Raw genomic sequence first — 21715 nt, 5'->3', positions numbered from 1 at the left:
ACCATTTTTTTTTTTAACTTTAACATGAAGATATACAAAAATTTTCATTTATGATTTTAGGCCCATTACTATAACTTATACTAATTGTAAGGGTAGTTGAAAATATGAAATTAAGTAATAATGAATATCAAATTATTAGTAAGAAAAATGTAATTTAGATTTCATAATTACTGTAAACAATTAAGACATGGTACTAGATTATAAAAAATATAGGCAACATTATTGAAGCAATTGTTTTGGGTAAAAATACATCACAATTTTTGTGGGATAAATTTGTAAAATCAATGTTTTAGCCCTGGATAAAAAAAAGAGTACGTGTAAGGTTCACACGCGATTGAAGTAAAACTTATTTGCTACTGTACAAGATGGCATTTAAGTAAAAATAAATACGTCATATAACAATTTTGAATAATGCTTATTAGCAATATAGTAACAATCGTGATGCCCACATTTATTAGTGTCAACCATTAGACACATTTATATAATGATAAATTATAAATTATATGTTGTTATATGCTATTAAATCATTAAAAATATGTATAATATTTAAAAACAATAATGTAATTAAAGTCATACTTCAAATATGACATGATTGGTTTGTCATTGTAATTAGCAACCTTCATTAGAGAAATGAAGTAATTGCTGATTAATAACTTCTATAATATTCGTTCACACAGTGGATTATGTTAAAAAACGCCTAAACAAATATTGTTTTCGCAACTTTACTTATCATGTAATAATTGTGTTTGAAGAACTTCATGTAATTAAAATTAAAATACTTTCATTGGTACGCATACAACACTGACGCCAGTACGCACACAACGACTGATCTCTATTCACATACGCGACGACTAATCACAATCGACCCGTATAGAAATGATATCATCGAGAGCGAATGACGAATCATTGGCACTCGACTCTTATCTTATCTTCCATAACGCACTTCCGTTGCATTTGTACGGATTTACACCCTAGTCGCGTCTAAAGAAGTTTTACTTCAAAAATTATTTATTTATACATCTACATCTGCATGTATGATAAAAATATTGCATAACCCTTGGCATTAAAATAATTGTAGTGTATGATTTTTGCAATTTTAATGAATAAATTTCGATATTTTTTTGTTTGATATATGTTGTATGTGTTTACGTGGCTGATTCGAATTTCAGAGTATAATTAAAGACTTAAGTAATTGTAGAAATTGAGACTCAACATTTTATTTAATGCAGTTCTACATTCAACATCGCTCACATTAATGTACATAGAATTTGGTATAGACTGTAATCTTAATAACATTAATGATTAGTTTTAACTAAATGGTAAATATTAGTATAGGTTGTAGACATGGGTACAGAACAACGTCTGTTGGGTCAGCTAGTATATATATATATATGTATATATATATATATATATATATATATATATATATATATATATATATATGCACTGTACGAAACCATATGATACTTCCCAAAATCTAAATCTAACATTTTGAAGTGTAACATAATGTAATCTAAATCTAACATTTTGAAGTGTAAAATAGTTATTTTAGAATTTCACGAAAACCTTACATAAATGTCAATTAAACGTACGATATGGCACTCTAGGAATAAGGAACAAGCACTCACATAATTATTCCAACTCTGTTTATTTCGTGATGTTTTAAAAGATCTACTGACTTTGCGAATCGCAAAACAACTTTACCTGCAATGGCAAGTCTTCTTTTTGGCAATCGGTATATAATTTTTTTAAGCTACCTTCTTTCCAGTAATATCTAATAGAATAAGTGGTAGCCGTATTTTTTATGATATAACCTTTAAAACCTGGACCGCGTTTTCGTTTTTTCAGTTTTTCTATTAATTCCAAATCGGCCAGCTGGGACTTGCTATATCCCCGATATTTTGAATCATTGTGTTCGGGAGAAGACAAATTTGGTGGAAATTTGTTATTGTTATCTAATAAATTGCCACGAAAACTATTTGCAAACCGATCAGCAGTTATTCCTTCTACAATGGTAACGGAAGGTCCTGCGCCGGTAGAAACAGGAATTCCTAAATTGTCTGTAAAATCAATATGTTCTCCTAGCTTGCCTGCAAGTCCTTCTTGTCCTTCTGTGCTGCCTAAAAGACGATTTAAATTAGCGTCAAAATTTTGTGGTAGATTTGTTCTCGACTCAAATCTATTAGGAACATCTTCTCTGTTACTCTTCAAACCTTCTGAATATTCATGAATTTGACTAATCAAACTTTTTTTCTCACTTTTCGGAATAGCAGGATTTATTCCACCGCCTTCATGATCTAGGAGACTGCCATCTAGACCCTTTGGTAGATCGTTATCCGTTGAATTGCTGTCATTATTTTCTGATTCAGATCTAAGAAGCGATCGACCTTTCTTCGTCTGGTACTGTTCATCATGCTTGAGCCACCTAAATCCATTATCATCTGCAATGTAACTGACATCGTGTAATTTTCCTCTGTTATCGGTATAAGTGTAGGTTCCCTTTACAGTAAGGATTTCTTCTGCTCCCAAGAATTTGGCACCTTCACCTCTTGTTTGTTTGTCACTTGTCTCGTACCTAGAATATAATACATTTGTTTAGTTTTGAATATTTTTACATTCAGAATTTCTTAAGAATCGTTTCGGGCGCATCGCGCACTGCTTCGCGTCCGAACGAACTCGGCGGGTGTACTAGGTCTGTTTTTTCAATTTTCCAATGTGTTCCACTAAATTGATTTGAACAATATTTGCAGTACTTGAAGAAAAAACAATAGGCTTTCGAATAACGCTAATTAGAAAGTCGTCCTACTAAACGCACTACCCGAAAACATTAATTGAAAAACTATTTTATCTTTTTCAGCTAATAATAAACGATTTTTTGGCATCGATTGTTCTACATAATGTGGTCTGAGTCAATGTGAGTAGAATCACGTAAACATTTTTTTGATATCTTTTATGGTATCGCCAAAAAGTGAGTTTGAAAGAAGGGGCCACTTTGGCATATTTTCAATGATATCTCGGCCATAAGATGAGGTACAAAGTTGAAAATTGTTATATCGGTTTTTATCAAAAAGACCTATAAAATGGTGTATAAATTATTTAAATACCAGGGTGGGGCCGATTCTGTATGGCAATGCGCCCATACCCATTATGTCAATTCGATTGTCCGCCCGTTGATCTGATTTTTAAAAATCATGCGCCATTCATACTGAAATTTTTCACTTAGAATATTTATATTTTGCTGCATGTATTACTGCACAAAATTTGTAACTTTTAAGTTTTTTAATAAAATTTTAATTACTGTTACGAACGTTTATCAAACTCTGCAAAATCTTTTTTCTATATACATAGTGTTTATAGTAGTTTTGTTACTCGTATTCAAAGTAGACCTAGTCTATAATTACAAAAAGTATTTAGTATTGTGATAATACTAACACGGTTAGTTTTTTTTTCAATAATATTTTGGGTTATTTTGAATTGATAAAATATGTTCTACATATTTGGAAAAACTAGTTTTTAGTATGAACTGCTTGTACTACAACCTTATTGTAATTTGAGTGAGGCATTTTGTCATACGTTCATTATATAGGGTAGCAATAAAATTAATGCGTCTAATAAATAAATAAATAAACAAATGTAATAAAACTTTCACTTTGCTTATACTTACTCATTGCGTTTTTTTTTTAAGTTGTGCAGATGAGTTTTTCACACATTATTTAATAAATTAACTTACATAAAATTGTATCCATCTCCTTTACGTTTAAAAGCTTCGTTTTCGTATCGAACGATTGTTGCACTTCCATGGGGCGAAGTACCTGATACCAGGACGATCGACGACAGAATTATAATTATCTAAAAATGGTGAATATATTTTAATAATTCAAAAATTGTTCAGTCAGAAATCAACAATTGCAAAAGTAAAATTCATACTGATAAAAAAAATTATGTAACAATAAAAATGGTTCAATTCAACAAGATATTTGAATAAATTTGGAATTTGAATATCTTTACCCCGTAGGGTAAGTTAAAGTTTATACTTATTTATCTATGGTTATCTAATCGCAAAAATATCTAAAATGAAAATTTTTGTATATCTTTACGCTTTAGAAGTTTTTGAACATTTTGGCATACCTTAAAAAATTGGATGTATGGGTATGTGTGTGTGTAATGTGTATCCACGATATCGTGAACACAAATCAACCGATTTGAATAATTGGAAAATCATTTAGATGCTGATTAGTTTTTGGCAATGGCAATTATCAAATAAACCTATACTCAAAATTGAAGTAGTACTCGTTGTCCATTTCTTAACATTTTTCAAGCCGATATCCCAATTTCAACATACGTTTGATGGATGGTATTAGAATTTATATGTTTATATATGCATCAGTTTAGAAATAAAAATTGCAAATTGCTGAAACTTCCTTTACCATAATAGAACATTCAAACATTTAAAATAATCAATAATCAATAAAAACTGGTCAATAACATTTGTTAACTTCCCGTAGGGTAAGGCACGATGCCATACACCTCACTAGTTCTATTTTTTTTTTTTCAAATAATTATTATAAATACCAGCAACGTTGTTTAGGAATTTGGTGGTGTACCCACTGCAACGTATGCTTCATATAAATGCTCCTTGGAGTTATTAATAAGCATTGCAAGTGCCAGCTTAATCTAAAACTGATTTTTAAATATTGTGGTATATATATAACGATATATAAATAAAAATTTAAACAAAAATGTGATTCTGTTACATTTTGGTATCAAGATGGAAAATAGCGCTCGTATTCGTGATTGATTTGATTGTTGATCTGTATTAAAAGAATCATCGAAAAAAATATCCCATTCAGCATTGCAATATATAATATAATATGAGTAACAAGCACATCAGCAGCAATTATGTTGTAAAAACCAACCAATATACACAATTTCACAGCACATAACACTTATCAAATAACCAAAAATGAAAATATGTTCAGAAAATTTTCCAGTTATTGCCTAATTTTTTTTCTAAAATTTTTCATTTTTTTCTTTTTATTCATAGAGGGCAAACACACCCAATGTCTCAATTTAATTTATGGGGGAATTTCCAAAATGAAAGCTACATTATTAACATAATGCATTTTTTTACCTGGATATTTTAAAGCAGAGTTGGAAAAACTATTAATTCAATTTATATATTGTAAAATTTATTTTTTAACTTAATATATTTTTTATTTAGTATTATAACGTAACTTAAATCTTTACACTCGCGAATCTTCAACTCCCTCTATACCTTATCATTTTACTGCTAAACTCGTTCTAATGCTGGAAGTATTGATACATTTGATATAATGCAAAAATCTTTCGTCACTCGAATGTTGCTCCGAGGACCTTATCTCATATTTATTATTTTTATTATATTTTTTCAACTATATTCGAAAACTTCAGATTTTTTAGAAATATCTGAAAAACAAATAAAATATTTGAAATAAAAATAATTTTTGAAAATTTTAAATTTATTGCAAAATTTTGAAACAGCCGAATTAGGCTCACCCAAAATCTAATAATTTCTTAATACCATCAACACAAGCATAATTTTTTTTGCACGGCTGAACGTGACTTTGCCAAATAATAACCCGCACTTCTACCCACCAACGTGAATATAAAATTATTTTAATCATTTTAATCGGAAATTCGGTTCTTTCAAAAACTGCTATTTTTTGCACTTTTTGCCACGTTTGTTTGAAACGGCTGGATCCACATTTATCAAAAACTAATCATCACGTCTCCCCGTTTACAAGAAATCTAAAAATAATAAACAAAAGCTTAAAAGATAGAAATACTTCTTTTAACTGTATAAGAAGAAATAATTAAAATAATTATTGAAAATTTTGAATTTTTTCAAAATTTTGAAACAGCCAAACTATTCTTTCCCAAAAACTAAATCTTTCCTAACACCATCTCACAAGCAACCCTTCTTGTCTACTCTTTTTCCATTTTTTACACGCCATAATGTCGTACTCTGCATCAGCCCTAGTCCCTCAACTCAAGCAATAGCAATTACGATCGAAAGGGATTTTTTACAATCAGCGTGGCTGTGTGCAGGCGAGTAAGGCTAGGTTATGATCGCAATTGACTGTGTTAGGTTAGGTAAGGTTTTAATGAACAGAATAAGGTTAATATGAACGGATTTAGTTTTACAAAGTGGAAAAAAATTAGAGACCGCATCAAACGAATTTAGTTTTACTAAATGGAAATAAATTCAGAAATATTATTATATATAATTTTGTAATTTTCGCAGATTGAGAAGGTATAATTTCTCTTGTTCATACTATCACTATCAAAGGCAATGAAGCAAGATTCTGCAAAGCGTATCTGAATTGTGTTTCGTTCGTGCTAGAATACGGGCATTATAAAAGTTGAATGTGTGTTTGAAATCTTTGATATGGTCTGTCAATAGGGTTTGGTTTTGGTTCGGGTTTTCAAAATTATTGCCGTGTTGTTTAAGTCTTGTTTTCAGATTTTGTCCAGTTTTACCCACGTAAGTCGAAAGGCAGTTATTGAAATTTATTTGTAGACAATATTGGACGCACGTTTTAAGCTAGTGGGCGATTTAAGATTTGTATAAAGAGAAATAAGAGTTAAATCTATATTGCAAGTGAACCTGATGTCTACATTATGAAAAAGTTTCTTCCACACTGGGAAAAGTTCTTTTATATATGGTAGACAAACGTTACCGATAAAATTATTGCCTTTAGAAATTTTAATAGAGGAAGAAGAAAAATTCGTACTATTGGCAATTTTGAGTCTATTGGCAGTGGCGGAGTTAATGAGATGAGGAGGATATGACTTGTTAATTAAAGTCGTGCGAATGACAGATAAATTGTTTGTCTGAGAGTAGGATGTAATGATCCACTAAAGTAATAATAATAATAATAATAATAATAATAACAATAATAGTACCTATCTTCATGCTAGAAAGGTGGTAAGAATGATAGTTTAAATACCTGCTCAACGTAGTAGGTTTTTGGTACCAATTAGTAATAATTAGATTGTCTATGGTTTTTATAATTTTTACGCCTAAAAGCTAATAGAATTGTTTTGTGCTTTTTCGAAAGTAAAGGAAAAGTGCTCGTTAAACGAGTCGAAACTGTGAAGTAAAAGTTCGAAATTTTTAATAGGAAGATAGGTAAGAATTTCATCAACGTCTCTGTGATAAAAATGAAGATCGAAATTGTAGGAATTGCTTTTTGTGTCTCATAGTTAGGTTGGATTGTTTATTATAATATAAAGTATTCTGGATTTTATATAAAAATATATAAATAATATATTATCAATTTTGTTTCCGAACCTCGTTTTGGCGCCCCTTAAGGCGTGCGCTTGCATTTTTGCATGCATTGCATTCAAGGTAGGACCAGCCCTGCATATACTCTTACATATGTACAAAAATATGCACATACATATATGCATGTGCATACATATATATACGCATATTCACATACGTACATACATACATATATATATATACCCAGGACCGGTCCTGCCTTGCATGCGATGCATGCAAAAAATGCGGGCGCACGCCTTAGGGGGCGCCAAAACGAGTTTCGGAAATTAAATTTATAATATAATACTTATATTTTTTTATATAAAATCTAGAATTATTTATTTAAAATCTAGAATACTTAATAAATTATAGTATATAATTTAACTTAACTAGGGATACGGAGACACAAAAAGTATATTTATTTTGCAATGTGATATGCAATGTGACAAACCTGCGAAAAATTAAATTAATTGTTGGGCATTATTGACGAAAAATTGCGAGCTGATTTAGTTGAATCGGAACTTGTTAAAAAATATAAACAAATTATAAAAAATGGGGAGTCAGTGCTTAGAAAATGACTTGTTTATTCCGAGAAATTGAATTGTAACTTTTGGTTTTGTTGCAAATGTTTCGCACCTGTTGAACTTTGAATGTTGAAGACATCGGTGGAACAAATATGAAAAATGGAAGCAAAATTTACTTTGGAACGAAAATTTTAAGGCTTGTTTTATATCTAGTGGTGTCCACACTCTAAATTTAATAATTATTAACTATACAGAAATGATATATATCAAATATAATAAGTTTTTTTTTCAATATTGTTCAAGAAATGTGCAATTTCTTTGCATTTGTTTTACTGATTTTTGAACAATACTTCTAAAATACGTTAAAAATTTAACTTTAAAACAACAAGCTGATACTCTGAATATGACGGCTCTTACGATATCAATAAGGAGAAGTTTACGACGCAATTTTGGATATTGTGAATAATGAAAAATTAAATTAAATCAAAATTTAAAAAAACCAACATGAAATACGAGTATTATTTTTGCGAAAGAGATGCTAGTTTTTTTTAAATATTCATATTGCACAAACGTTAAAAATAATTGAAAATTACAAAATATTTGACTACAATCAACCCCCGAATCGCCTCGATTTTCTAAATAAATTTAAAATCAATATATTTTATACGTTTTTAGATTATATCTAATTTTTTGTGCACTAAATCCAGAATTAAAAATTAATTTATTTATTTCACTTAATATTTTTGTTAAAGTAAAGTTATAGAATTTAAGAAATGCATTTCAGATATCAAGATCTTTATATCAAAATAATAAATACTATTTCTGCAATGCATTTCTTAAATTCTATAACTTTAATCTAACAAAAATATTAATTCTTTTGCTATGGTAGTCGAACTTACATCCTTAACCAATTTATTACAAATTGAATATTATTAAAATGTGAAATTACGACAGGGATTGTTTTATTTATTGATATCGATAATAATAAATAAATTGAAAATCAATATATTTTATACCCTTCTAGATTATATCTAATTGTTCGTGTACTGAATCCAGAATAATTAAAAATTAATTTTTAAAAAATATGTGTATATTTATATAATTTTAATGATAAACTGTTAAAATCAATAGGAGGGGGCGCTAGAAAAAAAGTTGCATGCGGGCGCTAAGGACCCCAGGACCGGCCCTGTATATACCTATATATATATATATATATATATTTTGTATGATTCTGAATTGTTGTAAATTTACATAGGAGAAACTAGCCAGAACCTCAATAAACGGTTACAACAACATAAAAACAATTCAAAAAACCCCAAACAATTCAAAACAGTTCTTGCAGACCATATATACACTTTAAAACATAATATGGACTTTTCTAATCCGACTGTACTACAATTTGAACAAAATTTATTTAAACGAAGAATTATAGAGGGATCTTTTTTAACTATTTATAACAATAAGACAATAAATAAACGGAATGAACTCAACACGCTGTGCGACACAAATCTCTTCTATTTAGATAACATTTCCAAATTTCTTACAAAACAATAAAAGCGTTCGCGCAAAGGTTTTACAATTCGTTCCACACATGTGCAGAATCTTGGTAAAAATATTTTTTAAAAAAATGTCTTTCTCCATTACATCTTCAACCAGTCTACGAATAACACACTATCCATTTGTGATTTTTTCAAATCAGTATTTTGTGAAAATATTGTGTAATTTCAAGTTAATGTTTATAATACATAGTGTAGTGCATTACCATATCCTAATACCATGGATTACTAAAGTTTTCCAAATTAACACTAAGATCAACTAATTGTAAGTACTAATTACTATTTTATTTTTTCTTTTCACTCCAATTCAATTGTTTTAGTTTTTAATTTTAATTTTAGTTTCCACTGAATGAAGGCTAGGATTATAGCCGAAACGTATGGATTTAAAATAAATTTTTGAAAGAAATTCATGTTTTTTATTGATGTTATGCCCGATTATTAGACTTTGTTAATATATATATATATATATATATATATATATATATATATATATAGGTATATATATGTGTAATATATGCGTATGCGTATATATATATATATATATATATATATATATATATATATATGTATGTACATGCATATATGTATGTGCATATTTTTGTACATATGTAAGAGTATATGTATGTGTATGTATGCATATATATATATATATATATATATATATATATGTGTGTGTGCATGTTGTTTTGAACAGAATTATGCGTACAGTTGCATAATTTTATTATTCAAACTATTTTTTGTTTATTTTCATATTTAATTACCAAAAAAAACTTGTTAACATCTTTAATATGGACATTGAGTTGAATTTAACTTGTTGGCATTGACTGTATGACATGTCATGTTTTTTTACCATTTACATTAAAAATTCTATGTAGCATCTACTTGACACTACTAAAATATGCATGTATTCACACTTAAAATTGATAGTAAAATAGTCTTCAAAAAATAATATATTCCATTTATAAAAGTTGCCATAGTATTAAGATTTAAATAATGAATATAATTTTGATAAAACATAAAATTATTCATTTTGTGATGTTAACTTTTATAAGAAAAAGAAATTGAAAAAAAATTAGAAACAATTTTTTTTTTCAAAAGCAATTATTTTGCAGAAACAAGCAGAAAGTTCTTTGAATCATTCAAATCGGACGCTCAGTTCTCTCAAAAACTGCCATTTTTTGCACATTTTGCTCTGTATCTTTGAAATAGCTGAACCTGCCTTTACTAAAAACTAATCACTTCTTCTCCCAATCATTACGAATTGAATGTTCTTTAGATCATTCAAATCGGATACTCCGTTCTCTCAAAACCTCGATTTTTCTCCGTAACTTGTCTCTTTCAAACACAATCAAATATCAAGTAAAAGAAACCTACTAATTCATGGCAAGTAGTCAATTTCAAAATAAGAAAAATATCATTTGAACCATTAGAAACAGATGTCAAAATCTAAAACAGTTTTTGGGCCCTTTCATCAATAGACACAGCAAATGATGACAACTTAGTTAAACCGGCTCCAGTTAGTAAGCTCCCTTCAATATTTATTTACAGAGTTGATGATATTAATGATATGCCAAATTAATTAAATGAAACAATTCCGCACGATCAATATTTTCTGAGAAGTTTAGCTAACAATACATTTAAAATTCTATGTAATTCCATAGACCAACTGGACCTGCCTTTGCCAAAAACTAATCAGCACATCTCCCTATCAATAGGAATCGAATGTTTTTTTTTAAATATGGAAATTCTTGAAAATATTATATTTTTTTAAAATTATCGAAATATTAACAAATTTTTGTGAGACATCTTTTTTTAAACTCTTCTAAATTTAGTTTTTTTTTGAAAATGATGAAAAATTTCGAAAATTTGAATTTTTTGAAACTTTGAATTTTTTTGAAAATTTTGATTTTTTTAAAAAAATTTTCAAAATTATTAAATTTTCTGTAAATGTATTTTTTGCACACCGTCTACTCAAGCAAAATGCTTTTTGAATTAATCTAATCGGATGATCAATTCTCTCAAAAACTGCATAACCGTTTGTTTTCATACCTCCGAAACGGCAAAATTGCCTCTTGTAAAAACGTCTCGCTATCGAGTACGAACCGAATCATTTTTCAATTTTATAAATCGGTTATTCCATACTGAAAATGTCGAGGACATTTGTTTGAACCATATACGTGAATTTTAAAATTAAAAATCTTGGTACGGTACCCAAAAAAGTTTATACAAAATGAGTACACATTATCAAAATCTCTATAAAATATCTGATAATTTGATGTACATATGTCCAATAAACATTTTTACCGCCAAATCGCATATTTCTAACTTGTTTGCATAGTCCATAACCGCTAGACCTGCCTTCCCCAAAATTTAATCGGTTATTCATCTTGTCAATTCAAGTAAAACGTTTTTTGAATTATTAAAATCGGACGATCTGTTCTTTTAAAAACGATTTCAGGAACACCAATCAACCGATTTGAATAATTCAAAAAACATTTGATTCGTATTGATAAAGAGACGTGCTGATTAGTTTGTGGCAAAGGCAGGTCTAGCCGTTTCAAAGATACGGGGCACAAAGTGCCAAAAACGGTAACTCAGTTTTTAAGAGAACTGAGCGTCGTATTTTAATAATTCAAAAAACATTTTACTTGTATTGACGAAATGAATGACGGAAGGCAGGTCCAGCGGTTATGGACTCTCAATAAAAATAAGTTAAAAAAATGTCATTTGGCGGTCAAAAATGTTTATTGGATATATGTACATCAAATTATCAGAATTTTTATAGAGATTTTAATATTGTGTAATTTTTTTTGGGTTCCGTACCAAGATTTTTATTTTGAAGTTTTTTTATATGGTTCAAACAAATGTCCTCGACATTTTCGACAGTATAGAATAACCAATTTGTATGATTAAAAAATCATTCGGTTCGTACTTGAACGCGAGACGTTTCTGCAAAAGGCAATTTTGCCGTTTCGTAGGTATTGAACGTAAAGGGTGTAAAACAGTTATGCAGTTTTTGAGAGAACGGATTATCCGATTAGATTAATTCAAAAAACATTTTGCTTGAGTAAATGGTGTGTAAAAAATGCATTTACAGAAAATTTAGTAATTTTGAAAATTAAAAAAAAAAATCAAAATTTTCAAAAAAAATTTAAGGTTTCAAACAATTCAAATTTTCGAAATTTTTCATCATTTTCAAAAAAAAAAAAATCGAAAATTAAAAAAAAAATCGAATATTTTCAAAAATTTCCAAATTCTCAAGTATTTAAAAAAAAACTTTTTTTTAAATTCCAAAAAAATTTAAACCTTGAAAAAAATTTAAAATTTTGAAAAAATTCTAAATTATCAAAAAAATCTAATTTTAAAAAAATGGACTCTTGTAAACGTACACATAAGTTGGTCATAAAATACGCTCATCACCAAATTTAAAAAGCACTTATAAATTTACAGTATGTATTTGTAATAACTAATCTATTTGAAAATCTTCAAAACAATTATTGCTTATTTTCATTCCTCGAATGTTTAATTGCGGTACGGGAAGTTCCAGCAATTTGCCTCAAGGCACGATGCCATGCGCGACTAGTTTTCCCAAAGCAGTTGTTTTGTAAACACATGTTAGATCTCTCAAAAACCGCCATTTTTTTATATTTAGCTCGGTATATCCAAAACGGCTGGACTTGCCTTTTTGCAAAAACTAAACACCACTTCTCCCCGTCATTACGAACTGAACGTTTTTTGGATCATTCAAATCGAATGCTCCTTTCTTTCAAAAACTCTATTTCTATTTTCTGCACTCTTTGCTTCGTATCTCCGCAATGGCCGGACATGCCTTTGCCAAAAACTAATCAGCACATTTCCCTATCAATAGGAATCGAATGTTTTTTGAACCATTCAAGTCGGTTGATCCGTGCGCTCGAAAAAGCACGCACAAACACACATCCATTTTTTCTGAAGTATTCCAAAATGTTCAGAAATCTCTGAAACGTGAAGATATGCAAAAATTTTCATTTTCAATTTTCGGCTCATTACTATAACTTACCCCATGGGAAGTTAATAATAAGCTACAATTTTAAGGCATACAAACACGTGTATGTGCAATATAATTAATATAATTAAAAATAATTTAAATGTGTTTGAGAAAATTCTAATCAAAATCGCAATGTTTAGATTTAATTGAAACCAATAACTTTATTTTTGAAATAAACAGTTAAAAATTTTACCTAAATATCTAAATTTTAATTTCGACTGATTGAAGTCAATTTTTACACATTTCAGGAAGTTCATGCAATTTGCCTTAGGGCTAAATGCCATCAACTAGTTTCTTTATTTATTTTATTAAATAAATTATATTTAGGAAATTAATTATTAAGATACGTATCTATACTTTCTTGAGCAATAAATGTATCAAATGTCAGAATTATTTCAAGTATTTGATTTATTTTTGCTTAAAAACACTGTAAATTATATATCTATTAATATCTAATTATTATACATCTTTAAAAAACTTGATTGATTAACAAACAATCGATTGATATTGTTCTATTATTAACTTTGAATTATTGAACTCATATAATTAATTATAAACTATTATATTTGCATTAGTCGAACCTTCATTTTTTTGCTAAAGATATCACTTCATCACAATTCAAAATCTAATTCAACACTAGCTTTATATTATTCATCATTTCATGTTTATATATTCTCATACTCATTATTTTTTCAAGGTTTAGGCTAGGACCGCACAAAAAATGTCATTTATATAAAGAAGAAATACAAGTTTTGCTAAAATACGAGTTTTTACGGAATTTTTGTTTGAATCCATCGACTATATTATGAATTATTTTAATTTTGTTTTTCTTCAATAATTTTAATATATTTATGTGAAGGGTTGTTGTGTGGTCACATTTTATAGTAATAATTTGTTCCTTTTGTCAAATCAAATAAGAGAAACTAGTGGTGTAGGCATCGTGCCTTAAGGCAAATTGCTGGATCTTCCCGTACCGTAATGAAATGTTCGAGGAATATTAAATGTTTTCAAATAGATTATTATAAATATTGTAACATTATCTAATATTTATAAGAATTATATAAACTGAATTGCAAAGTTAAAACTATTTATTTAAAGTACATAAATTTTAGAACTTTAGTTAGAATTAAAATTAAAATTATTTTTGATACAAAAAAAATGAAAAAAAAAGTTTTTTGAAAAAAAAGAAACAATTTTTTTTCAAAAGCAATTATTTTGTTAAACAAGCAGAAAGTTCTTTGAATCATTCAAATCGAACGCTCAGTTCCCTCAAAAACGGTCATTTTTTGCACATTTAGTTCTGTATGCCTGATCTGCCTTTGCCAAAAACTAATCACCTCTTATCCCAATCATTACAAATTCGGTTCTCTCAAAAACTCAATTTCTATTTTCTGCACTCTTTGCTCTTTATCTCCGTAACTGCTGGAGCTGCTAGATCTAAAAAACATTCAATTAGTAATGATTGGGAGAAGTGGTTATTAGCTTCTGGCAAAGGCAGGCCTAGCCATTTCGAAGATACAGAGCTAAATGTGCAAAAATTGCAGTTTTTAAGAGAACAAAGCGTCCGATTAAAATTATTCAAAGAACTTCATGCTTGTTTTAACAAAATAATTGATTTTGGGAAAAAAACTTTGTTTCAATTGTTTTATTATAACTTCCCGAAGGAGAAGTTTATGTTTTCATCAAAATATCCGAATCGCTAATTTTATGTTTTCTCGACGTTTCAAGCCATTCTGAATCGAATGAGACCAAATTTGGAAAAAGTATGTGTGTGTGTGTGTGAACAGATTTTTTGTCGTAAATCGACGTTTTCTCAAAAACGGCTGGACCGATTTCAAAAATTTATAAGCCATTCGATGTATCTCGATGAGGACTATTGTTTGTCAGTTTTGTGCGACGATTGGCCAAGCCGTTTCTTTATAAATCGCAGAGAAGTGAAAAAATTTTCGTCTACGTTTTAGCCCGCAATTCTGAATCGATTTGCAAAATTCAAAAACCGTTCGAAAGATATTGGTTCGGGAATCGTGTTGATTAGCTTTTGGTAGAGATCGGCCGGGCCGTTTTCTTGTAATAAGGTGTTAAAAATTTTTCTTTCATCGATTTTTATTATTATTTTTTTGACGGTAGATATCATAGTCTTCTAGATCATACTAAAATATTACGGCCCTACGACAACTGATTTAGCTTTAAAATTTCATCAAAGTTTGCAAAAATGCTTTTTGGCATTTGTCAAAATTAGAACTTTCATTGACGTTTGCTCAAAAATGCCTGAACCGATTTGAAAATTTTAAAAAGCATTTGATGTATCTCGATGCCGAGCCGTTTCTTTGTAATTTGGAAAAAAGTGTTAAACTTTTAGTCCACATTTAAGCTCATACTACCGAACCGATTTTAAAAAATCAAAAACTGTTCGGAAGATATTAGTTGGGAATGATACTGATTAGTTTTAGGTGAAAACCTACCGAGCTGTTTTCTTGTAATTAACTGTTGAAATAAAATTTAAGCCGATTTTCATGGAACTTTTTGGCGTTTGTTAAAAATAAAATTAGATGATTTATTTGGTATAACGATAGAGTACTTGGTCTTAATAAACATACTAAATTATTAAAGACCTACGGAAACTGGTTCAAATATAATAATTGTTGAATTTTGAAAAGATGCTTTTTGAAAATACACCAATCAGTACCATTCCCAACGAATGTGGACGAAAAGTTTAACACTTTTTTCAAATTACAAAGAAACTGCTTGGCAGATCGTCACTGACAAACGACAGTCCTCATCGAAATACATTAAATGGTTTTTTAATTTCTGAAATCGGTTCAGGCGTTTTTGAGCAAACGTCGATGAAAGTTCTAATTTGGACAAATGCCAAAAAGACCATACTAATTTTTGCAAACTTTGACGAATTTTTAAAGCTAAACGAGTTGTCGTAGGGCTGTAATATTTTAGTATGATCTAGAAGACTATGGTATCTACCGTCAAAAAAATAATCATGAAAATCGTATATTTTTTTTTTTAAACTTTATTACAAGAAAACGACCCGGCCGATCTTTATCAAAAACTAATCAGCACGATTCCCAACCAATATCTTTCGAACGGTTTTTGAATTTTCATAATCGATTCAGAATTGCGGGCGAAAACGTAGACGAAAGTTATTTCACTTTTCTGCGATTAATAAGGAAACGGCTCTGCCGATCGTCGACTTACATCGTCCTCATCGAGATACATCAAATGGCTTTTAGATTTTTGAAATCTGTCCAGCCGTTTTTGGGAAAACGTCGATTTACGGCAAAAAACTGTTCACATGCACGCACACACATACACGCACACACGTACTTTTTCCAAATTTGGTCTCATTCGATTCAGAATGGCTTGAAACGTCGAGAAAACATAAAATTAGCGAATCGGATTTTTTGATGAAAACATAAACTTCTCCTTCGGGAAATTAATTATGTTCCAACAAATGTTCCAACAACATTCAGCTATTCTAAATATGCTAAACGTTTTAGTAAACAACTTAAATAGTGGTAGAAGCAATTAAAATATGTCAATGGAACGCAAACGGCGTCATTCAACGCAAATACGAACTGGAAATATTTCTGAAACTCAATCTAGTCGATATTCTACTAATTTCCGAAACTCACTTCAATGAAAAATCATATTTCAACATTCACAATTTCTGCAAATCACCCGGATGGGAAATGTCATGGAAGAGCAGCAATCCTTATAAAAAACAATATTAAACACCACGCCCTTCCCCCTATTCAATCAGAGACTATACAAGCTTCTTTAATCTCAATGCAAACCAAAAATTATAGTATACCACTAGCATCTATTTACTGCCAGCCAAGACATAAAATTTTAGCCGCTGATTATACTTCATTTTTCAACAGGCGATTTTAACTGCAAAAATACATCATGGTAATCTAGACTAACCACTGCCAAAGAAAAAGAACTACTAACATCAATAAATCAAATAAATGCTTCACATATAACTACTGGTCAACCAACATACTGGCCAACCGATGTTAACAAAATTCCAGATTTGCTTGATTTCTTCATAATAAAAGGTATTCCAACTTCGCAATTCATTATTGAACCTAACTTTGATTTATCTTCCGACCATTCTCCAATTCTGTTAACCTATTTTTCAAGTGCAATTTTAGTTTATCGTTCTTGCAGTTTATTTAATAAATTTACTGACTGGAACAAATACAGAAAGATAATTCAACGCCCCAAACTCGCTGATAAAATTGACAACCAAGTTTTGTTTTTGAATAAAACTATCATTGATGCATTCGTTGAATCAACACCAAGTATCCCACCACGAAAAGATAATCAAGTAATATCATCCGACATAAAAAGATTAATAGCTGCAAAGAGGAAGGCCAGGCGAAGGTGGCAACAAGCTCATTGGCCGGAGGACAAAAGTAGTTTCAACCAAATCAGCAATAAATTAAAGAAAATCATCGCCATTTAGAAGAATGATTTCTTTAATTCATATGTTTCGCAGCTAAATAGATACGATGCCTCTATTTGGAAACCTATAAAGAACACACATAAACCTGTAATGTCAAAAACGCCTCTCAAAGTTTGCTCTCTGAACCACATAACTTGGGCTAAAAGTGACGCTGAAAAGTGCAAAGCATTTGCAGAATACTTGATTGAAGTTTTCAAAAAAACAAAACTTGTCAGCTGAAATTGAAATATTGAATACCCTTCAAGGAAATCGCCAAACGTCTACCATAAGACCTTAATAAAATCAAAGTTATCAAATTAAAATCAGCCCCCGGAAACGATCAAGTCTCTCCTAAAATGTTAACAGAACTTCCACCAAAATGTTTCTTATTTATCACAACCATTTTCAACTCCATTCTTCAATTTAACTACTGGCCATCTGTTTGGAAGAATGCAAAAATCATAATGATCCCAAAACCAAACAAAGATTCATCTGACTTAAAATCTTATAGACATATAAGCCTGCTTCTTCCCTATCAAAAGTATTCGAAAGACTAATTTTACAAAGACTATTAGAAGACCATCCCGAAGAATCCTGGATACCTAACCACCAATTTGGTTTTAGAAGACATCACTTAACAATACAGCAGTGCAACCGAATAACCAACTCAAGAATTTTGTGTAGCAGTTTTTCTAGACATTAGCCAGGCCTTCGACAAAGTTTGGCACATGGGATTATTATATAAATTAAAGAAAACATTTCCAAAATATTTCAAAATTTTGGAACCTTACTTATCAAATAGAACCTTTCAAATTAAAGAAAATGAAGAACTCTCCTCTACAAAACCACTTCATTCCGGTGTTCAGCAAGGTAGCGCTCTCAGTCCAATACTATATCTGCTATACACCGGTGATATGCCACTCGATCCAACATTAACAATAAGCACCTATGCTGATGACATCGCTATTACCTTAAGTCATAAAGATGTGACAACAGCTACTTCTTTACTTCAAAATTACCTGGCGAAAATAGAACTATGGTTAGATAAATGGAACATAAAAACTAACGTTAAGAAATCTCAGCACCTCATCATTTCACTGAGAAGCTACACAAGTCCTGCCTTGTATTTGAATAAGACTATTATACCAAACCAGGATTCCGTAAAATACCTAGGAATACATATAGACAGTAAACTAAATTCAAAAACGCATATTTTAAAGAAAAAAAAACAAATAGATTTGGAACTGAAGGAAATAAACTGGCTAATGAAAAGATCATCCAAACTGTCTCTAGAAAATAAACTTCTATTATACAAAGCAATAATAATTCCAATATAGACTTATGGGATAGAGCTATGGGCTGCGCCAGCAAGAGTAGCATTCAAATAATCCAGAGAGTTCAAAACAAAATTCTGATAATGATCTGTAAGGCTCCGTGGTTTATGACCAACCACAGGATCCATAAAGACTTAAAAATTCCTACAGTAGCGGAAGTTATTAAAAACAGAAGTCCAATCTTTCAAAACAAATTAGATGCACACGTCAATCCGGAAATGCAAATAGTACAGACAGCCGAAAAATTAAAACGCTTGAAAAAAAATTGTCCAGTGATCTACCGTCAACAACATAATTTTCTCTGGACAGGAAAATTTTCAAACAAGTTACTTTTAATTATTATTTATCATTGATTATTGTTTTTATTATTAATACTATTATTTTAATTATTAATTATTCATTTATTTATTCTATTTATTTTCTTTAACTCCTTTTATTCTATTTTTTTTTCTTGATTTTGATTTTCAATACCGTAACTTTTAACTTATAGATTGTATTGTAATCTGATTGTTAAAATTAGCAGAAAAAAAATCTCGTTAGTGTTTGTATATTTGTTAATAAAGATTTTCTTTGGCAAAATGAACAGGACAGTTTCAAACTTAGATACAGGACATAAGTACCAGATAAGGACATATGTTTAATCGTTCAATTATCTATGATAAGTACTACGCGTAGTGCATTGACAGATTAGTACCTAGATTAGTCTAATCATATTAATCTTTAAGGAAAGAGGCCAGTTGTAGGAAATTATGAAAGAAATCAAATATAAGCTTCTACAAGAAAGATATAATATTTATAAATCTTCCAGCTGTTTAAAATTGGATTACCACTTCACACGGGTCTGAATATATGTACTTGGAAGAAAATGAATTGCTTAAGAATGTAAAATTTAGCACTGGATGATGACTGGATTACAGACGATGTAATGGAGTAACACTATATACACTAAATTCATTATTCATTATTATTCATTATTATTACATACATTATTCACTAAATTTTACTAAATGTTTATATTACTAAGTTAAAAAAGTGTGAAGTTATTCCAGTAGATTTGATGTCATGTATATTTAAACTGGCAGTGTTTTTGTTGATTTATATTTCGATTTGATTGTATATTTGTATATTTATTATAATATAATATTATGTATTATTAACTTCCCGTAGGGTAAGTTATTGTAATGGGCCGAAAATCGGAATTGAAAATTTTTACATTTCTCGACGTTTTGAAGATTTCTGAACATTCTGGCATACTTCAGAAAAAATGGATGTGTGTGTGTGTGTGTGTATGTATGCATGGATACAAATTTTCGCCCACGTTTTCGGGCGTACGGATCAACCGATTTGAATGGTTTAAAAAACATTCGATTCCTATTGATAAGGAGATGTGCTGATTAGTTTTTGGCAAAGGCAGGTCCAGCAGCTACGGAAATAAGGAGCAAAGAGTGCAGAAAATAGTAATCGAGTTTTTGAGAGAACGGAGCATCCAATTTGAATGATCTAAAAAACATTCAATTAGTAATGATTGGGAGAAGGGGTTACTAGTTTTTCGCAAAGGCAGGCCCAGCCATTTCGGAGATACAGAGCTAAATATACAAAAAATGGCAGTTTTTGAGAGAACTAAGCGTCCGATTCAATTGATTCAAAGAACTTTCTGCTTGTCTTAACAAAATAATTGATTTTGGAAAAAAAAATTGTTCCATTTTTTTTTTTTTTTTTTTATTTTTTGTATATCGAAAAATAATTCAGATTTCATTTTTAGTTCTGACTATAGTTCTAATATACTTTAAACAAATAATTTCAACTCTGCAATTCAGTTTATATAATTCTTATAAATATTAGACAATGTTACAATATTTATAATAATCTATTTGAAAACATTCAATATTCCTCGAACATTTCGTTACGGTACGGGAAGTTCCAGCAATTTGCCTTAAGGCACGATGCCACCCACCCCACTAGTTGTTTTATTATTTATAAGAATATGCAACTTTGTAATACTTAATAGACATCATAAACGAAAAACATGTAGACTTCCTCTAAACTTCCAAAAGTGTCTGAGATATTATTTTGAAAAAAATATATCTTCGGCATGTTAGAATAAAGCTGTACTGCTTTAATATTTTGTAATATCTATAAAAATGCAGAGAATTATTATGTTAAACAACGCCTAAATAAATATTGTTTTCATAATTTCACTTGTCATGTAATTGTGTTTCAAGAATTTCATGTAAATAAAATTAACATACAATATTGATTGCTTGTTCTTTTTTAGTTTTTTGCTGGCGATACAGTTTCAATATTTGAACAGTTGTAGTATCTGTCTTGCATATAAAAATAATTACCATTTTAACAACCTCAAAATTATATAGTAACCACGAATAATAAAAATTATTTCAATAAACTTACGTTTCTTGCCCGGCATAGATTTTTCATTTGCTTTATTATGTGCACTATAATTATTTATGGGGTCGGGGTAAAATATTCTTCCGATCCAGACATTTCAAAA

General features: G+C 29.6%; 1 protein-coding gene across 1 annotated transcript in view; it reads right to left on the bottom strand.

Moving 5' to 3' along the window:
* Nucleotides 1-1671: 1671 nt before the first annotated feature.
* Nucleotides 1672-21715, bottom strand: part of LOC113383677 — a 44590-nt gene continuing 24546 nt past the window's right edge. The window contains exons 15-16 of the mRNA XM_026621927.1: nucleotides 3731-3849; nucleotides 1672-2575 (exon numbers count right to left, since the gene is read on the bottom strand). Of these exons, the coding sequence (XP_026477712.1) occupies nucleotides 1672-2575; nucleotides 3731-3849 (1023 nt within the window). The remainder of the gene's footprint in view (nucleotides 2576-3730; nucleotides 3850-21715) is intronic.

Source organism: Ctenocephalides felis, unplaced genomic scaffold, assembly GCF_003426905.1.
Source record: "Ctenocephalides felis isolate EL2017-DRISC unplaced genomic scaffold, ASM342690v1 CF-g0.4_SCAFFOLD_03570, whole genome shotgun sequence".
NCBI lineage: Eukaryota > Metazoa > Arthropoda > Insecta > Siphonaptera > Pulicidae > Ctenocephalides > Ctenocephalides felis.
The sequence above is the reverse complement of the archived record's forward strand: the minus strand, read 5'-3'. Positions and strand labels throughout refer to the sequence as shown.